General features: G+C 39.4%; 1 protein-coding gene across 2 annotated transcripts in view; it reads right to left on the minus strand.

Annotated features, from left to right (window-relative positions):
* Positions 1-27,983, minus strand: part of LOC109041291 (corin serine peptidase) — a 123,503-nt gene that overhangs the window by 88,077 nt on the left and 7,443 nt on the right. For both annotated transcript variants that reach the window (XM_019057587.2, XM_019057588.2), the window contains exon 2: positions 4,892-5,060. In XM_019057587.2, the coding sequence (XP_018913132.2) occupies positions 4,892-5,025 (134 nt within the window). In that variant the 5' untranslated portion in view covers positions 5,026-5,060. The remainder of the gene's footprint in view (positions 1-4,891; positions 5,061-27,983) is intronic.

The raw sequence follows: 27,983 nt of genomic DNA on the forward strand, positions 1-27,983 counted from the left end.
TACCCGCGTGGATCTGCTCTTTGCTGACTTGTAATTGTGGTTTTCATCCATACATTTGATTTGGAATGCACTCAAAGCACAGTTTAAAGAGAGAGAGATGAGAGAGGGAGGGAGAGAGGGAGAGAGAGAGAGAGATGATAATTCAATTTCATTCTTTTGTGATCACCTGCACCAGTTTCGAATGACCAGTTTCAAATAATCAAATCAAAGAGAGAAAAACCAACGTGTCATTGATTTTTAATAGACAAAATTACGAAAGCATGGTTTCATCAGTTTCAACGCGCGCAAAAATTAGTTGGTGATGCGGTCAACCCTTGCATGCAACTATTCGAGCTTTACGGATGTCCGCGTTGCATACGCAAAAAATTGAAGGCGCCGTGTCCCTCTCAAATACACTCGGATTGTATTCAACAGAAAGGAGCCCACTTTTTTGCCGTTCAAAAGAAACAACATTACTGTCATCGCTTTTATCGTCCTAATAAGTGCTATCACAATCGTGTCTCTTTCTAATATCCCATGTAGTAGGTGGTTTGCGTATTCTGAAATAATATTATTCACCTTAGGAAGTCTACTGTAAAAAGTTGGCGAGGTACATCATGATTCAAGATTAAGTAAGTGGATATCAAGAGTCGCATCTTGGGGCAAATGCAACTTTTTAGCAGTAAAACACTGTTCACAAAACGACTGAAACGGTGAAAAATCTCAAAGTCTAGACACTTTAGCAAAATTGGACTGGAGTTACAGTTAGACTAAATTAAATAGTTTGCCCCGAGGAAGGAGCATTAGCGGCTCATCCATAAAAGCTCAGCCAGGGCAAAAAGTCCGTAATCGCCAAATGTAATCCGATCCTTTAATTGAAGGAGCGTGGCACTTGAACTAATAGCCTTCAGCTTAATAAGCTCTCAAGTGCAAATCTCACGGTGATTATCTTAAAAGTGAATTGATATTAAAGCAATTAAAAAAGAGGAAAAAAACTTTGTGGAACTCAAAAAAATAATGAAGTATTGTCACCTAATCATCGACATGATACACAAACAGGAATCTGGGAATATTCCTCGGACGGCCGAAACGCGTAGTGGCAAAAAATATCGCGAGCCGGTGAGCTATTAATAATGAATAGTTTAATTAAAGTTCAAATACTCAAAATAACTAAAGTCAAATCTGGGAATATCATCCAGATCATGCTGGTCTTCACCGCGTTAAATTCAGCCGTTGTGCCATTCTGTCACTGTCTCGGTGCGAAGAGAATGCGGAATAAACAGAAAATGTAGGCGCCGCAGTGAGATAGCTTGGCCGTGTCGAACTTTCACTTCCTTCCGGGGTAACTTCATCGTACTCAGCGTATTTCCTTCCCGCGAGAGCGCATTTTGACACAACACATTTTGCTCTTCCTGTGTTGTGGAAACTTCAAATTTGCATTCACTTCTGCTCATTTTTATAGTAATTTTTTTTTGTCAAATGCTCAACTTCGTTTTTTTTTTTATTTAAGGAGTTTATTTCAAATCTTTCTTTGATTTTTCACAATAAAACCCGCGGAACTGTAGCATTAAATGATCGAAAAAATTAATTAGTTTTTGTTTTTTTGTCCCACCTTTGTTCATATTGAAAAAATTTACCGGTTTTAAATTACACTGGAACTGTTTCCATGTGCAAAACGTAACCACTTAATTATGCAGAACGTGACCCGTTGTTCTTTTTCATATATTTTACATGAAATTAAAAAGGAACATTTCCTCTGTAAAAATTTAGACTTGTCGATTTTTCATAATCTGAACAATTTTTAAGAGTCTTTTGGAAGACTTATCGGCTTTACGAAGAACGGAGGAATTGTCCAGTTTTCAATTTTCCGCTCGGAGGCTAATAGGTTCATATTTATTCGATTCTCTTCGGTTACACGGCCGAATATCCTCTCTACTAAGGCACTGTGGCCGACACCTCCTCGCTAACCCATAAAGCGCTTATGACAGCGAACATTGTAAAGCTCGTTGCAGGCTCCTGTTCAAAATGTCAGAGCGAACAAAACATGACAGCTGACAGGCCAGGGGAGCCGAGACTCAGAAGTCTGGCGGATGCTAAATGTTACTCTTTTCATTGTCCGCGGGCCCGGGTGCTAAAGTTTCAGAGTAGGAAGAGCAAAAGACCGCTCAAGGTTTACCCGGTTTTGTATTCTCCGCCCGACCAACGGCGCACAGTACACAGGGCCAGTGCGAGAGGTCGGACATACAGTTTTAGACTAAAATTGCAAATTTTGATATTTATATCGTCCCATATAGAGCTCAACGGGTGATTTTTTCAAAGGGATTTTAAAAGATAACCTATGAAACAACTTTCAAATATATACGTCTGGTATGGATGAGGACGTAGGCTTTTAAAGATTCCACGTCTTGTTCGACTTTTCCCATCGACTTGGTCGACTGTGCGGCGCTTGCGATGAAATTTAATATCCCCGCGTTGCCTCCGGCAAGATAGCCTCCGTTGTTTTCAGATCGCTGGCTCTGACTCGGATTTGTCACTAGAGCGTCGTGACGATTTCGCCGATCGCGGAAAGTGGCAAAATTCCAAAACGGGAGCGGTAAAGTCGTCCGCCTAAAGTGCGCTTTCGCATCCCTCGACAATTTAAAATATTTCACCCCCGGCGTGCTTTGCTCTGTTATGTAATCAGCTGAGATGAGGGGGGCAAGTTTCTCGGTGTTTCTCCGCGGAGGAAGTTGAATAGAAATAGCCCGATGGGTTACGAGATATATTGGGATGGGACACTATGTGGCATAAAAAGAGAGAGGAAAATAATACCGAAATGAAAGCAAGAAGGAAAAAAGGTAGATCATTCTTTGAACCGATCCTCCTCGTCGAAATAATGAAAAAACGCCTGGAAGTTAAGAAATCTCAACTTTCAATAATTCATTTTTCCTCGTAAGAATATCTGTCCTACTAATTTCCCCCTTTAAAATTATGACGCCATCCATCGGGTAAAATTTCAAACATGTATTTTCTGAATGGAAATCTACACGGCCGTGCTACGTAAGAAAGCCGTATAAACATTCAAGAGTTGCCAAATTTCCATCGATAAAATTTTCATTTTTGGGAACGTTATGAATATTATTCCTTGAAATTTTTAGGACTTTTCGGTGAAATTGCGAGCAAAATTATATCCAAAAAATTGAAAGAAATATATGCATAAGTTTACCAGGAAATTCGTGTTTTATGAAAGGAAATTTGGCAACGCCTGGAGGTTCATACGGCGTTCTTCCTTAGTATGGCAGTATTATCCTCGGTTATAGGATATTTTGTCAAGGATTTTTTGTCAGAGCACCTTTTTTTCCAGTAGTTTACGTCCACGCATTTTTTCGGCAGGGGAGTTTTGGTCCACGTACCAATTATTATTGAGACTCAAAATAAAATATTCTTGACGGCATACTCAGGAATTTTTCTGCCTAAATTGAGTCACTTTTTTCTCTAATGAAATTTGAAAGTTATGCTAAACTTTATTAAGTACGGATGCTAGGACTTGATGAGTTTTAGGACTACCGTTCTCTTTTTGTGCCGTAGCATCTTGATTTATTTTGTGGAGAACGCTGCGTATTCTTAAAGGATGCCCGTCATTCTTGATATGTTGGGGCGATTTCAATTTCGAATGATACTATGCAACACCTCTGTTGTGAAATAGTTGCTTGAGGTGCCATGCCGCGGCACGGCGAGCGGGCGGCCAGCGCGGAACGCGCATTGGCGCCTACAAACCTAAGTAGATACTTCAAACATTGCGCAATGCGTGAAGTATCCCCTTAGGTTTGTAGGCGCCAGTGAGCCTCTCGCGCTGGCTGCACGCCGCTCCGCTCTGTTTGGCTCTAATATTTAAACTCGCAGAGTCGGCGTTTTTCAACTCATGATTTTGAAATGCTTGCACACTCTGCATGGACTATTTTCATTTAAACTGATGAAAAAAGATATGTATTAAAGGAAAATATATTGTGTACGCTGTAAATGTTAAGGTGATTCCGTGTCAAATTCAATGATTTTCAAAGCCCTCTAATTTTTTCTTTCATATTTTGTGCTTTTACTGTGCTGCAGCGCAACCAAACGCTCAAAATTGGACTACTTAGTTGTAACAGATCGATGTACAAATGGGTTAAAACCAAAGACTGCGTGGTTTTTGGTTTTTCCCCTCTTTTATTCATTTTTGTACAGTTCCTTTCAACACACGACTCATTGAGATTAGTATCGATGCCATCGCTTGAAAATGTCTTACAAATGTTGCTACGTTTTACTAAGATGAATCACAAGAAGAAAGTAACATTTCATCTAAAAAATGAGTTACCATGACAACACCTCCTTCTCTTTCAATTTTCTCATTTCGATATTGTCGATATAATTTTAAAATCGGACTTAAATATAATGCTTATACCAAGCCACTGTTGCTTATTTTACGCATGGATGTAAACCACTGGACAAAACAGGTGCGTGGACAAAAAATCGTTGACGGAATGTCCTGAAACCTTATCCTCTAGATGAGGTTGCCTTCCTCGCGCAAAAATTTTGTCAACCTAAGAGAATCGCCGCTGCGTCTATAAGATTATAGGTGGAAATATGAACTTCTTGCAGGAAGGAAGGGCCTCTTCAAGGAGGATCTCTGGGGCACTAATAGATCGAGAGGAACTCTTGAGACTAACCTAGCTCCAAAGAAGGTTGTGGGTGATTTCCCCCGCTCCGAAAGGGGCGGGTCTTCTAAGTGTATCACACTGGCTAGCCGACTGTCCATTCATTGACATCTAGGGGCCAAGTAGACAGTCTATGTGCATGCGCATTTAGTCAAAATGTACAGTCGGGAATGTAAGTGTAACAACGGCTGAAGGAAAGAGAGAAATTATGGGCTACATTCGAGGGTGAGAGTACTTACTATTCACCAGGCGAGGTCTCCCAGTCGTTGAGCTGCGAGTAGTTGTACTGACTGTTGCTCGTGCTGCTGCAATCTGGGATCGGATCGTGCTCGTAGCACCCATTCCCCCGTTCACCGCTTTCTTGCTCGCTCATCCCTCCGTTTTACATCGCATGGGTCGCGTGTCCCACTGAAATGTCACAAAGAATCTCATATTATCATCAAAGAGAGCTCAACAGGTTCTCAACTTGAAACAGTATTAACAGACCCAATACTCGTCATTTATTTTCATCTCAGAATTTTCGTGCGCAGATACGTACTACTGTGCAGAGGAAAAACGCCGTATGAACCATCAGGCGTTCACTGGAAAAAAGTGAAGTTGATTTTACATTCTGGATGTAAAAAAAGTGTGCAAGAACTTACATAATGCCGAATTGACTGCCACAACAGTTACTTCAGCAATGCCAAGATATAAAAGTAACTGCCGTAGCGAGTAATTTAGCATTTTATGAATGAAAAAGACGGGTGTTTTTGAAAAATAACCAATTTCCAAGAAAAAAGTGGGCGATGGGAAAAACTATGGTGGGTGGATGGCACCCAATAGACAACAGAATAAAATCATTTTCCCGTCCTTTTCGATGCAAAACAAACGGACGAGTTTCACATGTTCACGTACGGATTATGCCATCAGAAATAGCGCGGCAAATGTTCGAGGCATGTAATATACTCATCTGTGTGCATTGGGCTGTTAAATTCGAAAATGACATTGGTTTTTCCCCCATCATGCACCAATTCTCTGAAAAATTTGAATTTTGCATTCTAATCGGCCCGGTTAATTTTTCGTCGATAGAGCTTTTTCTTGAGAAAAAAACGACGGGGGGAGGGTACTGAGGAGTTTTCACCAGAAGCCAATACACACCTGTCCATAAACAGAGGTCGGGTGAAGGAATGAGGGCAGTGACGGATGAGGTGTGGAGAGAAGGGGACAAGCACTGATATTTTCACTCAACTCCAGCGTGACTGCGAAAACGGTGTCAATTAAGACTGAGAGTCACTCACGAGCGAAAATTAATTCGACGCTACGCGACGGAAACTTTTTGCCAACGGAAATCAAGTCCCGATAGATTAATCGTAACACTGGTGTTGCCATATTTTTACGTTCTCATTTTTACGCAGCCCAAACGCAAGGAATCGAATTCAAGATCACAGAGAGCCTATTTCCTTGAAGGATTTTCGCTTCACGCTGCTTTGCACAAACAGATAGGATGGTTGAAAAACGCATTCTTTAATTTGGAAAATTAGTAGCTTTGATTCAAAGATGTTTTTTGTCTTGCCCGAAAAAAGTGTATTTGAAGATTTAAAAAAAAAAAAAAAAATTGATGCAAAAAAAGTTATTTTATCATGCATTACAGTGTTTTTTCTATCAAGGAAACTACAAAAATTATTTTGCCATCAATGACAAAACGGTTTTGATTTTAACCCAAGAAATGTCATCTCAATGACCAAAAAAAAAGAAAAAAATATATAAAAAAAATTATCTCATCTGAATAGAATGAACTCCCAATGAAAAATACATTTTACAACAACACACCACTCTTCCGATTAAAGGATCTTCAATTGGAAAGTGTTTAGTCAAAACAATTCAGTGAAAAAGGAGAGTTTTTTATTTCACTATGTTAGAAGACTCCGCAACCAAACTTTTCTGCACGTTTCTATTCCTCCTCGTTATTTGAAGGGCTGCCATTAAAAATTTTATAAATTAAAATAGAATTCATCAACGCAGTTTCAGTGAAACAGTCTTCAAAATATGCATGTTTTTTCAATACTGAATAACCGGTAATGTAATGAATGTAATGAATAATTATCGGTAACATCTGCATGTGTCCTTCTAAAATCTTCGACAAAATTGGGTCAGGTTTTCTTCAGAGTCCGGCAACACAGGAGTCATTACAGTGCCGGATTTATTTTCTTTTTTATTGGATCGTGGCAGCAATTTCAGACCTGCATACTGATTAATTTAGTTAGGATTCAGTAAGCCGTTGATGCCATCGACCCCTCATTCCATTGAAAACAACCCGTGAGTCAACACGATTCTAGACTTTCAATCTTAAAATTTACGCTTCGCTCATAGAGACCTCAGTCTGAAGGAATTAGCATAACGGACTGAAAAAGCAAAAACCACTCGAAGGAGCACATTTCAGTATGGTGCGTTCTTTTAAGAGAGTGAGCAGCACTCGCCGTCGGTAGGTGCAAAGAATTCGTCCTCGGGGCCAGATTTACGTACTTGCCACCCATCGGCCGCCTGTATTTTGCCACCCCCTTCTCATTCGTTTTGAAACATTAATGAAAACCATTAAGTGAACGTGCTTGAGAGGGAGGGGTGAATAAGACGCGTTGACTCGTGTGGACACATTTTTTGCGAAAGCCCTGTTAACACTACTAGCAAAAATTCACGGATCTTTGCGCAAAAGTAAATTTCCGTAAATCTATCTCTGTGTGGACACGGCCTTCCATTTATGAAAAGCGAAAGAAAAAATTATGAAAGAACAAACATACATTTGGTTTATATTTTAACTTCCGCAGCCGCGCCGCACTGCCGATCCGCACTGTGTTTGGCGCTATGCGTGAAGTATTCATGCAGTCTTGTAGGCGCTGTGCGTTTCCCGTCGACTGCTGCTGTACGCACTGTGTTTGGCGCAATGCGTGAAGTATTCATGCAGTCTTGTAGGCGCTAATATTTGTTACATGCCGACCACGCACCGCGCCGAGGGCTTCTCCTTCTCATCTCAAGTCCTCATCATCATTGCTCTCTGCGCTGCGCCACTCCAGGCCAAATTGCGTGTTTGGTTTCTATTTTAACGCGACTAATTAGAGGTGCTGTCTCTTGTTTCACCGATAGACGACAAGTGTAGAAATGACTATACTCTCAGGTAATGAGAGATTTTGTCACCTTTTTTCGTTTGTAATTTTTTTTTCTGAATCCGATTTTTTTTATACCTACATTTAAAAAAATTCCAATATTTGCCGCCATGGCCACATGGGAAAAAGCTGCGTGAACGTGAACGGCAGCTAATTGATAGCATTGAGTGGAGCATTGAGAGTTCACGCCTTGCGCCATCGCGCCTTTAATTTTGCGGATGCATTACGGACGTCCATCAAGTAAAAATACCTGTATTTGTGCGCCATCGTCAACGTTCGTTGAGGTGACTCTCATTCCTTAAATTTGATTGGTACTTACTAGACATTGAGGAGTGGACTTCGGATTCTTTTAACATACTTATCGTGGCTTTAGCGCGGTTTTACCTATATCTCGTATTATCTCGTGCATTAAATTATCAGTGTATCCTACGCAAAACAGATCAGTAACCGAAAGCTAACTCGCACTCTGTTTGGCTAGTCCTTTTCCGTTAACGAAAAAAAAAATTCGTTTTCTAAATACCTTGTATTCAAGGGACTTGGCAACCACGGTCCCCCCTATACGCAAGGATTTACTGTCAACCGAATATCGTGTAACCATCCGGAGTGCTTGGTGGAGATCGAGGTGAGCGACCTCTGTTGGTCCTCCGTAAAATTGACGAACGAACTGCGGCCGTAAAAGATAATGGGTGCGTAATAAACGGAGCCATAAGTTCCCACTACAGAGGTCACATGAAAGTTCCTCGGACATAATTAAATTGTTCGGGAAGATTCTTGTTGCCAACGTGGTAAACTGGGTTGAAATCGGCGGATGAGAACTAACTTTTTCATGAAAAAAAGTGGTTCTGCTCCTTTGAAGCTAATCGTCAGCAAAGTTTGCGAAGAAGTGACAGACGATTACTTTCCTCATTTCACTAGGAAATACCCACACGAACGAGTTTTTCGCACGTTCAAAAAATTCAGGTAAATCTACTCCAAGAGTAAATAAACATCGAGGTTTCGATCAAATTTTGCTGGATTACTGGTGCAGCTTTAGAGTTTTGGAAAAAATTGGATCCATTACCAATGGAAGTATACTTCAGTTTTTTCTTTCTAAAAGAATCTATCTCGTGAACCACAAAATAAAGCCGAAAGTTTTCAAACGCGAAGCAATCTTTATGGGTGAAATCAAACAGGTCATCTTCGCGTTTTTGTACTCTCAGCTAAAGTTCAGGTTTCACAAACAAGATTTTTGGGGATCGACATCTGAAATATATTTAATGTGTAATGTATCAATTTCTTGCTAAAATTTGGAGAGGAAAACAGGATTCAAGCAAAATTGGTTTTATATTTATGATAATAATTTTGTTTACTCCCGCTCTAAAGTCACCTGAGGATTAAATGAACACACTCTTTTGTGATGGTGACCCCATGGAACCTTAAGGGTACCATAGCACCTTCATTTTGTGGGGTAGCGAAAAAGGTACCTTGTGTTTAAAAGTAGTTGCTTTCCCTTTGACAATGCTCAATCTATGAGCTCAGAGGCTGAATTTTGAATTGGTTTGAATCCATTTTTATTTCATTCCCCGAAGGAAAAAAAAATTGGCAGTTAAATCGCCTTTTGATTTTGCACAACTGAAATTAAGTCCAGACATTTAACAAGTGCATCGGTAAGATATCTATCAGTATTTCTCTTGAATCTTTGGTGGTAGTTTTGAGGCAGCTATAACGAGTGTAACCTCGTATGTGTACTCCCCCCCAAAAACTGGATTTTTACGGCATTTTTTGCAGCCGTAATAAAAACCGGTCGTAAACAAGTTAAAAGAGCGTTCAGAGGGAATCAAATCGAACCCAACTCAGAGTCACCATCAATATCGTGGTGAGCTTCGGGAGCAGGGCAGTAATGGGTTTATTTTGTTATCCACTCAACTTTCTCATCTGATTAATAGAGTGTCAAATAGCTGATACAAGTTTCTCTCATCCCTCTCCCCACGCGTCGACAGGTTCGCCTCCCTCCCCCTCCCTCTGATTTTTCATCGCCATCTCGTCTGGCGATCTTATTCTCCCTAAAGGCAGCTGGACTTAACTGCTTGAAGTTTCCTTTATTTCATTATTTCTATTTTCTACTGTCTGCAGACTCTAAAGGTGTTTAAATTCATTGACAGCTCTATGAACGGCACTTGCGTCCATTTGTAAACCGGATGGGGAAATGCCTGCTGTTTCAACAGCTCTCATATCTAACATTTTAGCCGATGCTATGTATCTCGACCCAGATCCCGGCTCAATTTTCGCTCATAGCCCTTTTAATCTTTGTGACCTTTCAATAATTTCTGTTTTTTTATCTTCTTTATTAGTTTTGTGAATTTAAGCTTTCTGGTGGGGGCCTGTCTCCCCACATTCCACCCTGTTTATTTTTCCTAATAAATCTTTCAGTAATTCAAAAAAAAGAGAGAAAGAAAAAAAATACACTGTTAAAAATCAATGATTTACTCTGAGTGAATAGATCAGAGCGTAAATATCACCAACGACAGACGAATTAGTTGAGGTACCTCAAGTAGCGTGAAATCAGGGCCTCCTCACCTCCTGGTACGAGCGCCGAATGGCAAAGTGGCAGCGCACTCGTCTATCACCGCCGCGATTCGGGTTTAAATCCATGCTGCGGCAGTTTCGTTTTACGTTTTCCTGTCAGATTTTCACTCCCGCCAGAGCGCGATACTCGCGCACCCGATCCATGGGTCGATATCATTTCAATAATCGCCTCGCTGATGCCCGTTTCCGTTTCGATTTCAAGGAGGCCAAGTCTGAGCGCCTGTCTATATAAACGAGCTCTTGAAGCGACGTCAAACGTAATAAGGGCGTATCTCAATTCCCAGATGAGCCGCGGAAAGCATAAAGTCATATAAGAAACATGGCTCAACGTGGAAATTGAGATACGCTTTTACGCCAGACGAGTGAGGATGAGCTCAAAAAATCTGTTTTGAGAAAGTCATTAAATAATGCACTAAGACTGGGTATATATTCAAAGCGGAAAAGATGAACAGCAAATGAAGACAAAGCACCAGAGAATTTCTGCCGCGCACGACGCGACGCTTTGACGAATTACTTTCGTTACAGTGATGCCGGATCCAATAATAATGTCAGCTTTTTTACAATATTTAGCGTGAAAAAGTGATGCATTTGGCAAGCCAAATCTGGAACGACCTAATTATATTCATATTCTAGTCTCGGATGTTCATAAGGCGGACTTGTATCGCTCAATCGAATTGAGAAATATGCCATTCTTGCAAAAATTATGTAGGATATCGACGGTGAAACTACCAGACCACGTATCTCGTTTGCGGTGTTTAAAAATCTCCTCTCATATTTTATTTTTTTGAAGGAGATCAAATCAATATCATTCCTTATAATTTTCGCAGATTTTTCTCCGCACAAAGAGGAAAAATCACGGAAGTTTTCACGAATTGACGTTGAGTAGTTTTCTATTTAAAAAATAAAGTATGACAGGAAGTCTGCGACGTCGCAAACCGAGATACGTGGTTTGGTAGTTTCACCGTCGATATACTGATGATTTATCGGCTGATCCGGTTTTTTTTTTTTTTTTTTTTTTTTTTTTTTTTTTTTTTTTTTATTTGAAGAGACCTCTTTGAATGCTGTGTTTTTTCAATCTAGATTCAAAGAATCTCATCTTAATTTGTGATATAAAATTTTAAGAGTAACTCGTGATGCATGACATCTGGGGTGAGAGGCGCTTCGCGGAGTTGGACCACGAGGCAGCCAGGGGGAGTATGTCCTAGTTTCCTAGAAATTCCTAGGAAAGATATCATACAGGAGGTATTGCCAAAGAAGGAACGTAAATTCAATTTTGCAAAGAAATTAGGTTGTTGAAATTAGGTTGTACCTAGGCTTCACTGTGAACATCGCAAGAGTAATAATGATAATTTTGTCTCCATCCGCCCCCTTTTTCCTTCGTAAATGTCAAACGTAAATGACGTGTCCGCACATTTATGAATCATTTAATTGCAATTTAATGAATTATTTTGTATCCAATTTTCCGAATGGAAGTTGTCAAATTAAACTTGTCACCGCAGTGACCTCCACCTAATTGTGACATTAGTTTGGATAATCCAACTTTTACTTCATGGGTACATTCTCATTACATTCGTAACAACCCTGAGATTCCGCGGTCTCAGCTCCAGTTTCCAGAGTTTCCCTTCTTACTTTGCTCAACAGATGTACAAGAATGCAGATGTGTCAGTGTGCTAGGAAGATCTGCGCACTTATAAATAGACATTTACAACCTTAAGGATCTTAAGGAAAGGTGAATAAAATATGGAAAACTAGGTGAAACTTTTCCCCTTTCGGATCAGAACGCTACGGTCTCTCAAGCATGTCTCGCGGATTGAGAAGTTTGAGAAACTTCTCGCTTTTCTTTGAAACTACCGGGTTGCATTGGGATCCTCATCGGTGGAAAATAAATCAGGTGGCCTGCCAGGCATATTGTACCCTGAAGAAAGTTAGGAAATAGTCCACGTTATTCGAGGGGAACCATTAACTCGCGAGGACAAACAAAAACTCACGCTGAAGATAAACGGGTGGTTTCGTTTCAAGCACTGCCGGGTTGCCAATTGAAGCATTTCAGTAATGTATTACTACATGCACTCTGCCGTACTGAGGAAAAACGCCGTAGGAACATTCAAGAGTTGCCAAATTTCCTTCGATGGAATGTTTATTTTTTAGGAAAGCACGAATATTTTGCCTAGAAATTTTGAAGAACTTTAGGTGTAATCGCCGACAAAATTATCTGAAAAATTGGAGGAAAACTGTTCACAAATTATCCCGAGAATTCGTGATCAATTGAAGGAAATTTGGCAACGCCTAATGAATCATACGGCGCTTTTCCTTAGCACGGCAGCACTAGACACACTAAGGCAGCAAGTTCGGTCACATTAAACGTTAGTGGGGTGTGCATATTGGCTACACGTTTAGTTCATATCCGGATCCTCAGTTCATGCAGCCGAGTTTTTTCTTCAGTTTGGAGATTTGGTTTGCAAGCTCGGTTGCATGAAGCAAAAGAATACAATCGTTTAGTCCGAGGATGGTTACAATATGAACCTAGAATGGCTACATGAGCCGAGGATGGTTGCATGAACCGAGGATGGCTACATGAACTGATAAATACGACCAATATGCAACACCGCACACACGGTCCATACGACCAAGCTTTTTTCCACCGTTTAGAGATAGAGTTACAGCACTGCTAAACCGGACAACAATTTCGCTTGGATCTAGAATCTAGATATTTAAAAAATTGACAATCATTCAATCGGGTTTGTATGTATCTTTTTCCTCGAGTTATGATTCTGATTAATATGGTAGTAATATGATTATATGATAGTAATCGGATTTTCGCTTGAATTGAGAACAAAACCACTTAAACTAGGCGGATTTCCGTTTGATTCAAGTAAAAATCTGATTAAATCATGATAATTTTTCTTTGTCAATTTTTTTAAGAATCTAAATTCTGGATCCAAGAGATTTGTTTTTTTCAGTGTAGACTATAGCCTCCTATTGAATCTTAAAATCTGCGGACATATTAAACACGTTCAAAAAGTCCATAATATAATAATTTATAAATGAGTGTTTATAGTTTATATTAAAATAATTTCATTTAAATTCCTCACTTACCAAAAAAAATAAATAAATAAAAAAAATAAAAATTAAAAAATTAGCTTAGATCAAATCGGCGAAAAAATGGCCAGCCGCACATACACTCGATTGGCTTTCAAAGTTAAGCCTTTTTTTTCAAGTTCATAAAACTTCCAACCCATACGGTACTTAAGAAGATTGAATAAATAAAAAATTGAATAACCGAAGAAAAAGTGGATATGGAGAAAAATAAAATACGCACCAATTGTGAGTTTTAAATATGTTTTCAATCCATACATATATTGTGAGAGTATAGCAACAGAATCTCTTTGAGAACTGAAAATGCAGATCCTGACGGCGGAAAATGTCCCTCTCGGGTTTTTATGAGTGTAAGTTTTAGACTGCTTACCGAGTTTCTAAGAAATGTGTTCCATCCTTTCCCCAAAGAAGCACGGACTATCGTTCATTTATAGAAAACTGAAAAATTAGATTATTTCTGCAATTAGGCAACGCTGTGCAAGGATCGATTTAAAACTTTACTCTTGCTTCACTTCGGGATTGAGTACCGATATATTCAAAGTTGAGCTCGTGAGCTCACAACTTAGTGCAAGACTTTTGGTGTAGAATTTCTCCACACGATGATGCCAAATTTTCCCTTTCGTCGTTGCGAATCTGTCACAATTATTGAATTTTTGAGTTAAATGAAACGTTTAAGTGTGAATATATCTTGGTGTACCAGTGTTGGTCCGAGTGTTCCGCGCAGGGCTTCTTTGAAATTTATAAAGAAACATTCAGATCCAAGAATAGTTTTTCAACAAACAAAATTGCACCAAAAAATTTGAATTTGACGGTAGAAGAAATTGGACACCTTTCAAATTTGACTAATCTCGTTACGATGAGGCTTAAATGTAATATGGTACAAGTAGGTTTACTTGTCAAATAAATATTACTATTAATGACTAAAAATCGAGGCTCGAAGCAATTTTGTTTCTATAAATTCATTTAATAGCTATGTGCACAGACCATCTGCATTCAAATCCTAACGCCACTGTTTGAATTGTGTTACAAGCTTAAAGAGTCATGAAAAATTATGGAAACTTGATTATTAAACTTGTTCTTAAGCATACAAAGGGCCAACATATTTTTATTTTTTCCACGAGGTATTTACATCTCCCAATTTCTCGTGATACAAACTGAGCGTTCAGATTACGCGAGTCGACGATCCTAACGGCGCTTGAATACAACTATTCGTGCTCAGTAGATGTCCTGGTTGCATACCCCAAAATATGAAGGCATTTCTGAGGCGGGCCGCTGTATGTCTTTGACAAGACGCTGCGCTACTTGATTCCATTGAATGATGCCCAGAGATGTTATTTCTTTTTTAATTTTGGAAATTAGATATGGAATACGTTCACCATTGAAACATTAATAAATGTTCAAATTTACATATTTTTTGTCTTTACATCGCAGCGAAGGTGACGCACGCTCGATATTTCAGTCATAACAAGAGGGGTATTTTCGGACGTCATCTTAACTTTGTCGACGATTCGCGCGTGGATGAGGGATCGGAATGCGAAACTTTAAACTGGTAATTCGGATTGCATTTTGCAAAAAGGAACCACGAGAATCGCAATGTTGCTAAGATTGTGCAACTTATTTCGTCTTGGAAAAAACCCCTGATTATCCATTGACAGTTTCTATTTCACTCGCTGAAAACTGAATCTAAGACAAAAATTACCATGTAAATTTCATATTTTTTCATGACTTCAGTTTAGACGAATGGGTTCATATTCGATACATCAGACAGGTGAGATCGTATCGATATCGATTAGTTCAACACGTAAACAAAGCCTCAAAAGTCAATTGAGTGATATGAGGGAACGGGTTCCTTGTGATAGATTTTCGATTCTTATGGAGTTATGGCAATGAAAAGTGAAATCATCAGGAATTTTCTCATTTTCAGCTTTTCCTACTTAAATCATAAAAAATTTGTTTGAAGTTATGTTCTATTGTTTGGAACCGAACGATAAATAGAGCCGCTGTCGAATACAATCTATTTTGAAGAAAACTCGATTTTGAAAATTTGAAATACTTGCTGCGCTCTTCGCAAGAACCTTCATGCTGGTGCGGGAATTGAAATTCAGAGGAAACGGGAGACGAGGGAAAAAAACGGCGCCTCTTTTGCTTTCATTTCGGCGAGGAGGGACGAAGGAACATGAAAGGCATGAGGGCCGTGGTGATGGACCCACGGACATTGAAACCTTAAGCCTTTCACGGGAAAAGATCCGGATCACTGCATGAAAATAATGAGACGAGAGCGCCGAGGACGGCAAGCCTCGGTCTCATTAGCCCATTTTCGGACTTTGGAGAAGACGCGGCACGGCGCGGCGCGGGGCGGCGCAAAAATCTCACCAATGAAAGGAGGAATTTGTCGACGGGAAACTTAAAACTTACTCCTCAAACTACGTCCCAATGTTGCCGTTTCCCTTCCGATCTTAAACAAGAGGATCGGATTCAGCGGAAACGCACCGAGGCCCCCGCACCGAGCCGCATTCTGGAATCGAGATGGATAGCATTCGATTGTGGTTCCAAGTATCGTTCGGTTCAAAAGAGTAAAACATGACCTCAAACAAACATTTTCGGATAAAAGTTGGAAAAGCTACACATGAGAAAATTCCCAACAATTTCACTTTTCTTTGCATTTTGTACTCATAAGAATCAAACATCTATCACAATATACTCTCTTATATTTTCTTTACTACTTTTTTTTTTTAAATCATGGAATATAACAAACATTCATTTTTGCTTGAAATTTTTAACAAATTACTCCACGTATAAAGGAAAAAACTGAGAGAAGTTTTTCAAAAATGTCTTCGATTATTTTTTCATTAAAAACTCAATTTGACGGGAAATCTGAAAAACTGAAATAAAATAATTGGCACAAGCAACAGTTGTTTGTCGGAACATCAAATTCTGTTTATTTGACAAAGATCGCTCCAATAAAATATTTCTTCCGTGGGGTGAGGTCTTTTACTAAGACATTACATTGGTTACATTTACATTGAGTCAATGCTCAATCGAAAAAAATTCAAGCTTGACATCCATGTTAACAAGAAATAAAGTGAGGGGAGAGAGAGTCCTATCATGATAGCTTACCAAAAGAGACTCACGGAGCTTAATCTCACTGCTCAAATAGAATACTATAACTTCTATTCATACAAAATGCATTGCCTTCAGTAAATTTACACTGCTACGAAGGTCGTAAGGAGCTCGAACAGCTGTAAAAATCTTTAGGCTTGATCGTTTGCGCCGTATGAACTGATAATTTTATGTTAAAAAATGTTACATTTACAAGCTAGTATTTCATTGATTCAATGATTTATCAGGAAAAGAAAGTCTACGATCGTGTGAGACACAATTTAACAAATTTATGGCATTTATTACCTTATTTATTTTTTTGTTTTTTACTAACCTTGCTAAAGATTGGCAAGAGCTGCGTTTCAAAATACCATAGGAATTCTTATAGCCGGCTGAAGAAGGTTACAGAAAATCATATAGCTGGCTGTAGAATGCGAAGAAAATCATACGGCCGGAATATACAAAGCGATAAAAAATTATTATTAATAAATACAGCCGGGCTATAGTTCCTATTGCCGGGCTTTACACTTTATCGCCTGGCTGTTGCTTTTTCGCCATCGATTATAAAAGGCTATAAGAAATTGTGTAGAATTCGTGTACTTTGGAAATCATTAAGTTTGATACGGAACCACCTTAATATTTACAAAAACACGTTATATTTTCCTTTAATACATATTTTTTCATCAATTAAAACGAGATTAATCCAAACCGGATGTGCAAACATTTCAAAATCATGAGTTGAATGACGCTGACTCCGCCAGATTAAATATTAGAGCCTAACACAAAGCGGAGCGGCGACGCACTGGCGCCTACAAACCTAACAGGGATACTTAACGCATTGCGCAACTCGTGAAGTATCCCTGTTAGGTTTGTAGGCGCCAATGCGCATCTCGCGCTGGCTGCCCGTCTGCCGCACCGCAGCGTGCCACGGCGCTTGAACCAACTATTTTACACCAGAGGTATTGCATAGTATCATACGAAACAGAAGGCGCTCTAATATATTAGGAATAGCAGGCATCCATCAAAAGTACGGTTCCTCGCAAAATAAATCAAGATACTACGGCCCAAAAGAGAGCATTGGTCCAAAAACTCACTAAGTCCTAGCATCCGTAAATAGTGACGTTTAACATACACTTTATCGCCTGGCTATGAGTTGCTTGATCGCCATCGGCTATGAAAGGCTATAAGAAATTGTGTAGCCGGCTATAGAAGCTATTGGAAATCCTACAGCCGGCCGTAGGTCTATGGTATTTTGGAACACAGATTCTACTGCCAATTTTTACCAGAGAATTTCAACATCTTATAAAAAACTCGTGCATTATATTCTCAAATATTTTTTGAAAAACAGCTCAACTTTCCGTTTTATGAGTCTATGTCAAGGACTCCCTTAAACCTCTCATATAACGCGATAACGCAATAACACATACTTTTATTTTATTTTATTTTTATTTTTCGACAAGTTCGCGTGTTCGCGAGTGCCAAGTGTGACCTGAGGATGGACCGGAAAGGTCCAAAATGATCGTCGTCATCTTATAAACACAAAAAATCAGGACCGAAGAATAAAAAGTAAGCAGAACAAGTAAACATATTCACCTGATGAAGAAATGAACCCAGCCAACGTAATAAATTACCTTGTGAGAATCGGTTTATAGAATCAAATTATGTCAAACTTTACTCAAAATTCGTTGAAATCGTGCATTTTATCACGGAAAAAAGAGGTAGGGGTTAGGTCCCAACTCGGACATTTCCAGTTAAGTGTGATAGTGCCCCAATAAATAAGGTTACCAACCCAAATGTAGCGGCACTACTTCAACTTAAGTTGTGGTAAACCAAAATTAATTGGAAATGTCCATGTCACTCAAACAATTGGACTGCATTTTACAATTTGGAACTATACATTCTGGCTCCTCTGGAAAAACACCTATGTGCATAGGGAAACTAATGGCACATACGTTGGTTTTAAACCGGGCTAGAATCTATAGGTCCAAATTGCAAAATGTAGTCCAATTGGTTCAGTGCCACAATTTTAGGGGATGACCCTTTACACTTTTCTCCCCGTGATAGTGCTACGTTACATTCTCATAAATTTCCCTCAATCACAATTTATATCGTATGGGGTCTCCTAAATAAAGGAACCGCTAAAGAAGTGACAATGAAAACATCTCTAAATGGGTCCATGGACGAACAACCTGGACATCCAAGGCTATACTGCCGTGCTGAGGAATAAGAACGCCGTATGAACATTCGAGAGTTGCCAGATTTTTTTCGATAAAATGTTTAATATTGAGGAAAATAATGAACATTTTTCCTCGGTATTTTCAGAAACTTGAGTTGAAATTGAGAGAGCAAAATTATCTGCAAAATTAGATGACCAATATTTATAAGTTTAGCAGGAAATTCGTGTTTTATCAAGGGAAATTTAGTAACACACGACGGTTCTATAGACTGCTCCTTTTATTTATTTTATATACTGCTCCTTTTATTTATCTTGTTTCAGGTGTACTCAGGACCAACTGACTTCCATCCTCGCCTCTGTTTACTTCGGCCTGGCCTGGGACACCTGGAGCTACTAATTTTGTAATCTGGGCCCTGTCCGAGAGTCCAAATCCTTAATAGGATTGTAATCAACCCACCAGCTAAATTGTAAATTTCTTAATACTTATAGTAGGCGAAATCTTGAATAAAACTAAAAAAAAAAAAAAAAAAAGGGTTCATACGGCGTATTTCCTTAGCACCGTAGTAGTATAGGACCAAGCTTCGTGAAAGAGGCTGAGAACCGCGGATGCATGGTAATCATCGATGAGATCCCTGCATATGACGATTGCGGGTTTTTTTTTATTATTTTTTATTTTTTTTTTTTTTTTTTTATATTTTTTTTTTTATTTATTTTTTTTTTAATTTTTTTTTTTTTTTTATTTTTTTTTTAACTGTGAAACCGTTTGTTACGCGGCTCGGTCGATGGCTCCCGTGGGAACCGCGGATTTTCGGATCGGACCTCTGCCAATCGGGTGGGAATCCACTCTTCCTCGAGACTAAATAAAATCCGCTTTCGGTGTGCGAAATACGGGCAAAGCGTCCTTCAGACACAAAGAACCGACTCGACCCGAGGAAGCTCGGATTGATTCCGCCCGGGAGCAAATAATCAACCGAATCATCGGAGGAGCCTCGGTGCCAGACCGTTGCCACTGACCGTTGCTCGTTGCATCGGAATCGAGCCGCACAGGGTGGTATTTTTACCGATGCTCCGGACAAAAATAGGCGGATCCATCCTACCAAAAAACAGTTGGACGTATTTATGCTAAATGGAACTATGTGCAAGTGAAAAGATGGGGTGTGCTCGTGCTCGTTAGTGGTCGGACCGTAAGAATGAATGGGACTTTAAAAGCGCCAGTGACGTCAGCGGAAAAGATTGGGAACGGGCGGGACGAGTAGGTCGGTGGCGGGACTCCTTATAACTCATGAGCCCTGTCCACAAGGTTCTTGTTGCATGTCCACGGCTCACGAGTTAGCGCTCAGTTCTTTTTTATTTAATTGAAAATCCCGCTTTTCCATCTTCTCAAAAGGAACTATATCCAATTTTACACTGTTTTTCATCCAGCAACCACGAGCACACCCATTTTTTCGCTTGCACATAGCTCCTTCTAGCATAAATATGTCCAATTACTTGATTTAAGCACAAAAAATCCTTTTTCACCGCCATCATCCTTGGTCGGTAGAACCACTCGAACTGCAAATGGACTGACTTAAGCAGAAAGGAACCAACCCACATTTTGGAAAAAATTGAGTTATGACTGGTTTCAAACTCAACCACTGCTCTACTATCTATCGCCAAAAATTCAAAGTTTTTGTTGGAGCAACTTTTGCAGAAATTGAACTTGAAGTTTATCTTTTACATTGAGTCTTATGCAGGAGGCAAACTTTAAACCTCTTTTTCTCGGTTCGATCCCGATGTGGCTTGGTTCCTTTCTGTTTAACTCTGTCCAAATAAACCGACTGAAAATGCATTTTCGAAAGTTGATTTGCATTGTGTTCGCGGGACGCTTCGATGTGCGTCGGACTGGGGTAGCTTTTGCGGCCCGGAAGAGTGGCAGCAGGGATGCAGTTCGTCATCCCTCTGACGTGAGAGCGTATCTCGACTTCCGCACGAGCCGTGGAAAGCACGGATTTATATGCAAAACGGGGCTCGCGTCGGGCGACGAGTTATGCAACGATGCATGCGAAGCGGGACGGAAAGGAGAAAACTTTCGCGGATCGGCTCCTGTGTCAATAAGTCAACATGACAAAGTGAATCCTTACTTTCTTGGCTCTCGAGCTCCAGGATGGGGAACGAAAGGACTTACCACCCTGCGAGGGGTGGGGGAGGGGGGATTCTGATGGTGCCGAGATGGTTCGAGTCGTTTTTATAAACATTCCCTTGCGGATGTGAGAGGACTGCTCCATCGCATTTTTAACACGCTCCTCTTTGCTGAAATTTTCGGTCAAACAAGCACGTGTGTCCTCCGTTCGGCTTCGGAATTCACGCCGGTAACTTTCAGAAGCGATTTTGCAGGATTTGACCTACTTCCCCCCCCCCTCCCTCGTTGAGGAAAATACAATCTCTTTTCAGGGCCGTGTTCTCTTCGTAGTCGTCCCCTGAACAGTTCCTCTCCTCAGGGATGCATCGTATGATTCGCGTTCTGATAAAAAAACTGTATTCGTAGTCGCTAATAAACTCCCTTTTTCCCTTCGAAAGGCATAGTTTGATACACTGTGATGAGAGAGGGTTTAAGAGGGCCTTCGACACGGAGAAGGAAACCTCTTGCGTGGGACCCGAAGTTTAGGTCAAATGGATCTCTGAAGTTTTCGGATTGAGCATCTGAACACTTTAGGTCTAGCTGTCGAGGTTCGGATCCCACATCTGAAACCTCAGTTCTTACATCTGAAGTACTTCAGATGTGCGAACCGAAGTTTTTCGGATGTGGGAACCGGAGTTGTTCGGATGTGAAAACCGAAGTACTTCAGATGTAAGAACTGAAGTTTCAGATGTGTGATCCGAACCTCGACAGCTAGACCTAAAGTGTTCAGATGCTCAATCCGAAAACTTCAGAGATCCATATGACCTAAACTTCGGGTCCCAAGCACGAAGTTTTTTTCTCCGTGGACAAAGTTACAAAGGATTGAAAATCGGATTATATTTTGCATTAAGGAACCAATATCTCTGGCTCTCTCATAAAAGCACATATCTGCATAGGGAAACCAATGGCGTGTGTGTTGTTTCTAAAATGGGCCAAAGATAGTGGTTCCTCATTGCAAAACGTGATCTAATTGTAACGAGCCTCCAGTAAAATGTAACTGTAAAACGTTTAAGTATACGCTTCATCTGTAGACTTTAGGAATATTGCTCCTCGCAAGGGATCAGAATGATTTACCACCGCAAAAAATACAAAATCTAATGATAAAAATACCGTGATTTTAACAAACTGTAGGGTAGTTTCAGATCTACTATAAAATTTGAAAAATTCGCAATTCTGCCTGTCTATCTGTTTTATGTAATTATTGCGATGGCGAATCACTGCGATTCCTTACAAGGATTTATTTCCTTAGTTGTAACGCTCAATTACAGGCCCCGTAAAAATTGTTCTTCTTATAAAACAATATTGCGAAGGCCACCGCAAGTATACCTCAGGCATAATATGAAACATAATATGCAAAACCAGCAGTGTATATACGTTCTTTGATCGTTTATTGTATGATTTAACACTCATCGCGCTTTTCAAGATATTCAGCTCATTATCACCTTGGTAAATGGTCACACCTATCAATTGAAAGAATTATAAGTGTGGATCATCCCATCGCTACGCGGAAAATTAGTAAACTTAGGAAACGATCCTCGGTAGAAAAAAAAGAAGAGGGGAGGAGCAGAAGGAGGAGGACAATTAACGAAGTAATTAAATGAATAAAAAATCATTAATAAATTAGCGCAAAATGTATTTTATTTAGTGAGGGAAATTTAGAAAAATTGGAACAATGGACACGAGTGAGAGAGGCTGATAATACCTAAAAATCTCGCTAAATGCCAGACTCCCACCGGAAAATTGCGAAGGTCAGGAAGGGGGAGAGAAAAGAGTTGGTAATCATGAGGATGAGGTCTCATGAGAGAGAAAACTGTGAAATACATTTAGGTGATTCGATGGACGCCATATTTTGTGTCAGAACGGCATGCGATATATCGCATCAATTGGTTCCATTTTTGCAGCTACTCGTCATTCTTCTCCAATTTTAAGATCGATATTCTGTTGTCAGGAGACTAAAGCACTCACTTACCAATTTCAACAAAGAAATTCAACGTAATAAAGCCGTGGTTTTTTTAGAGAAAAAAAAATCGCATTCGAGTGCGGTTTCGATATCAGTATCGAATGCGATGTTTTCTCTCTGAAAAAACCACGCCTTCATTACGTTGAATATCTTTGTTAAAATTGGTGAGTGCTTTAGTCTCCTGACAACAGATTTGCGATCTCAAAATTGGAGAAAAATGACGAGTAGCTGAAAAAATGGAACCAATCGATGCGATATATCGCATGCCGTTGTGACACAAAACATGACGTCCATCGAATCACCTTTTAAATCCGTTCACATTCCGAGAGCGTAAATTTGACAACCGAACGTTAGCTCAGATCAGGGTCCTGGAGAACTCGGGAGGTGCGGGGAGGGGGGATTCGAGGGGGGGGGGAGTGTCTCAGCAAAATGCCCCCTAACAGGTCGGCCGAGCGGGAAAAAAGCGACCCTTGAAAGAGATTAACGATACCGGTAATTAAAAGCTGAGCCTCATCTCCACAAACCGCAACGCCGGCCCCTCGCCGCTCCAACCCCCAGACAATCCGCTGGCCTATAGACGCTCCCGTTTAAAGCGAGAAACTGTCCCCGCTTTGACGGTGAAGGACTTAAAGGATGAAGATTACCGCTATACCGAGCGAGACAAAGAGCGCCAGCTCCCGCAGGGTTTCCACACCGAGAAATAAGTATTAGTTCCACATCAAAGATTAAAAACACAATAAAAAATGATCTAAAAATGTATAGGGAAAAATCCTAATAGAATTTTCACCACACTCAAATGAAGAATACTCGTCTCAGTTTTCTACTGTTCAGTACTAACTTTGAAATAAGTGAAGACGTAAATCAATTGTACGGAAAAAAAATTAAATGTTGCTTTAGCATTTATGATGTTAAAAAAATGTGCAAGAAGATTCAAATGCTGTTTGTACATTAAAAAAATCCCGACTAAACTATACGGCCACGGTTAAATTAACATATTCAAAAGTAAAGTTAGAATTTTTTAATGTAAAATCAGCATTTGAAACATCTCGACATTTTTTCAGGATTATAAATGCTAAATCAACAATTTATTTTTTTCCGTGTGAACTTGCGTATAAAGTAGCGTTAATTTTGCAGGTCGATGGTGAGACTCCCAAATCACGTGTTCCGGTTTGCGAAGTTGCTGCCTACCCAACAAACTTCATTACTTAAATGTGAAGTTAATCGAAGTTAATTTTTAAAAAATTGCTTGATTTTTCTTTTCCAAAGAAAATTACATGAAAACTGCATGGAATGTTTTTTTTTAGTTTTCTCCCATAAAAATAATATGAGAGCGGAGATTTTAAAGTTTGAAGATTGCAATTCAAAAAACGTAGTTTTGAAAAAAAATATGAGTTATTTAGAGTTTGAGATCGTCTTGTTGAGAGCTCAAAATTTCGGGATTCAAACGCTATCTCGTACCCCCTTCGTTGGCATTCAATGAACGAGACTGCCGACAACCCCTACACGACCCAAGTATCTTGTCAAATACTTACACCGATCCCGAATATCATATAAAAATATATATATAAAAAATATCTTTACTGAAGGATTTACTTCTGTGGACTGGGTTTCCTGTTTCCGTGAACTGTCACGCATCTCACAAAAATGTTAATGTGTAGTTTCTTTATTAATTTTGGCGCCCGAGAAAATATTCTTAGTGCAGAGAAAGTTGTGAGGTATAATTTTTTCGAGGGTGATTTTTAGCGCTGAGCACGAAACAGCTGCCATGACTAGTCTCTTCCCACTTCACCGCTGGGACAAGGTTTTCAAGTGCAAACCGAGGATCACACATTTCCGTCAAGGACTTTCCCCGGGGAAAAGTTGACCGAACATGCTCGCAGGTGCAGCGCTGACAATGCGAGGAAAGAAAACTCCCTCATTAAGCTTAATTACCCGGTTGAAACTTAGAAACTCCAAATTTCATTCCTCTTCAGTTTTCTCTTCAGTCTCGTCATTTTCGCCAACTTCTCGTGGTGTTGCCACAGTAATGAGTAAATGAAAGCACGGTTTAATTAAAAACACACCAAAATAAGGATCGAAGTCACAATTACTTTCGTTAGCTTTTCAAGACACATTTTCAAGGTGGTCTTCAGTTTTTCTTAAAAATCGCCACCCTTTTGATGTATTGTGGAATTTAATCATTGTGGAGATTATTAAAGAAAAAAAAACCCAAAAATTAAATTTTCAACATTAGACTAATTGAAACCATTGTTCCAAAATCTGTGATTAGAATTGCGTTCCAATGTACTTTTTGCAAGAAAAACGCACAACCGTCAAATTAGCAGCTCGAAGTCTCTTTTCTGGGCTTTCAGCATCATGTACTGCCGTCCAAAACGAAGACGAAATTTGACTCCACTCTTTTTGTTATAGATTTTTTCGTGATAAGATACTCGATTAAAAGAGAACTAACATACACTCGTCTTCCATATTTTTAAAGCGAACAATGCATATACCAACAAAATTTAAAACAAGGGAACAGTGGAAACAAGGCTAAAATATATAAAAATCCACGGGACGTTTCGATGTCTCACGACACCATTATCAACCGCTAAAAAAGTACAAAAATAAAAATGAAAAAGAAATTAAAATCAAAAGAGACCAGCAGATAAATTGTGAGGATTTTTGAATTTAATTTCTCTTTTAATTTTATTTTTGTACTTTTTTAGCGGTTGATAATGGTTTCGTGAGACACCAAAACTTCCCGTGTATTTTTATGTGTTTTAGCCTTGTTTCCACTGTTCCTCTATTGTTTTGCTTTTACTTTGTCCGTTTTGGGCTGTCTGCGTACCTTTGTCTTTGTTCTAAAATTTAAAACTAAAGCAATGAAGCATGGGATTGATCAGGTTTTCAAGGAACTACGCAGCGTGCGAAGGAAACACATCCAAAACCTGGAATAGTTAGAGTGTTTTGGCTTTGAACGGTATCTTCACGAGTAGGCCGAACTAATTTGTCCAGCGTTTACGAATCCCAGCTGCAGATAAACTCGATTGCGGTTTGAAAAGGGTCAGCCTGGATTTCCATTCAATGGCGAGCCCTTTCTCTCCGATGATTAATTGCTCTGCTTTAACCTAGGTGTTGCCTTGAATTTATTTCGGTGAGTCCGCTTAGCATTCGCGACTCTCAGAATCAGCAACCTGGTCATTTGGTATTGCAACCAAGACCGAATAAGGGCATGAGAATTCTTCGAATCTTTGAAATATTACATTGTTTCATGATTAACTTTAAATTTTAATTAAGTTAATGATTATGTTGTAGTCTGATCAACGGCATTTTGGTCAGAATTTCGAATTGGTTTTTCAAAATGCCCTTTGTTTCGTTGGTCATTAAAACTTTTCTTCAGCTCCTAATCTTCAATGTATGGGCACAGTCATACTCATTGAAAATTTCTTACATTCTTGAGAGTTTTTGATCTCGGAATATCAACCCGTAAATCAGCAAAGAAAGGTTTGCCATTTTTTTATTTGGACTTTATATATTTCAATCTTTGACTGAATTGCGTTAGATAAAACTATCTCTAAAAAAGCTTATCTCACGCACAACCATTCTTGAATTAGCAGCCAGGAGTTTTTTCTTCTTTTTTTATATCTTAAGTTTAATTCCCATTGTAATGAAGAAAAAATTGTATAGGGTTAAGCAAAACAGTGGCTTAAATTTATCAGAATCATTTTAAATTTTTTTTAAAAAATACATTTTTGGAAGAAAATTTAAGAATTTTGGTTTTTCAGAGATGCATTTCTTTACGTAGTAATATACAACAAAAGCAAATAATTTGAGTAGTATTTTAAGTTTTCTCATACAATTTTGCACAAATTACGAGTTGTACAACGAAAATAATGGAAATGAACTCTTGATTAAGATATACTCGTTTTTTGGTGCATGCATCGCATCCAAACGTCCTGCTCATCAGAAAAACCACAATCTACCTTAGTTATGGCGCACACTAAAACGTTACCAGAACAGTCTCTGCGCTAAGAAAATATGACATTTTAAATTTCGGCGCTTTGACTCAGCTGATACTCGTTGTTTACACTTTGAAAAATACAAGGCGAGGAAGAACACTGACCAGCATGCTGAAACCGTTTTGGTGCGGGATGTGATTTACGTAAACTCTGATTTTTCTTGATAGCAGGAAATTCAAATTTGTCGTAAGCAGCGCAGGATAAACCCTTTGATATCTTCGTCGACAGTTATTTTCAGTAATTTTCGTTATGCGAATCGTGTTTTACGTGCTTAAAATTTTGAAGAGGAAACATATATTAGAGTGTTGAATATCGTAATTTGTTTAGTGGTCCATTCTACGATTAAAATGAAAAATTTGGGTCCATGGTAGGAGCGTACGATTCATCACGAGGAAGGGAAAATAAAAGGACGAAAGAAAACCATGGATTTAAAATCATTTCTGCTAAGCGGTCAAGGTGCACATTGTGCTTGTTTTCAGCGAAGTGGGCTTGCGGTCAAATTTGGAAAACGCTGATTCAGAGAAGTGAAACGGAATGAATTTGGATTCAAGTTATTTTCCTGCATAAACCAAGAACTCTTCACAGTTATGTGTGTGGTTTCACTAAAACAAGGCTGCATTTAGGTATGCAGAAATGCTTTTACATCCTGCATAAGTTACGTCATGGAAGATACCCAGTGGCGTGGCGTGAATTGCGATGTATCGATTGTTACGCCATTTAAACCTATGGTAAAGAATCGATTATTAAGGTATTCGCTGCGAACACCCTGTTTATCAATCCTTTCCCATAGGTTTAAATGGCATAACAATCAATATATCGCGAAGCACGCCACGCCATCGGAAGATACCACCCGAATCCCTGGTAAAAATTGGCGATAGGAGCTGCGTTTCAAAATACCATAGGAGTTCTTATAGCCGACTAAAGAAGGCTATTGAAAATCATATAGCTGGCTGTAGAAAGCGGAGCAAATCATATAGCCGGGCTATACGAAGCTATAAAAAAGTATACAGTCGGGCTATAGTTCCTATCGCCGGGCTTTACACTTTATCGCCATTGGCTATAAAAGGCTGTAAGAAATTGTGTAGAAATTCGTGTGCTTTGGAAACCATTAAGTTTGATACGGAACTACCCTAATATTTACA

This window comes from Bemisia tabaci, chromosome 1 (genome assembly GCF_918797505.1).
Source record: "Bemisia tabaci chromosome 1, PGI_BMITA_v3".
In the NCBI taxonomy this organism is placed as follows: Eukaryota; Metazoa; Arthropoda; class Insecta; order Hemiptera; family Aleyrodidae; genus Bemisia; species Bemisia tabaci.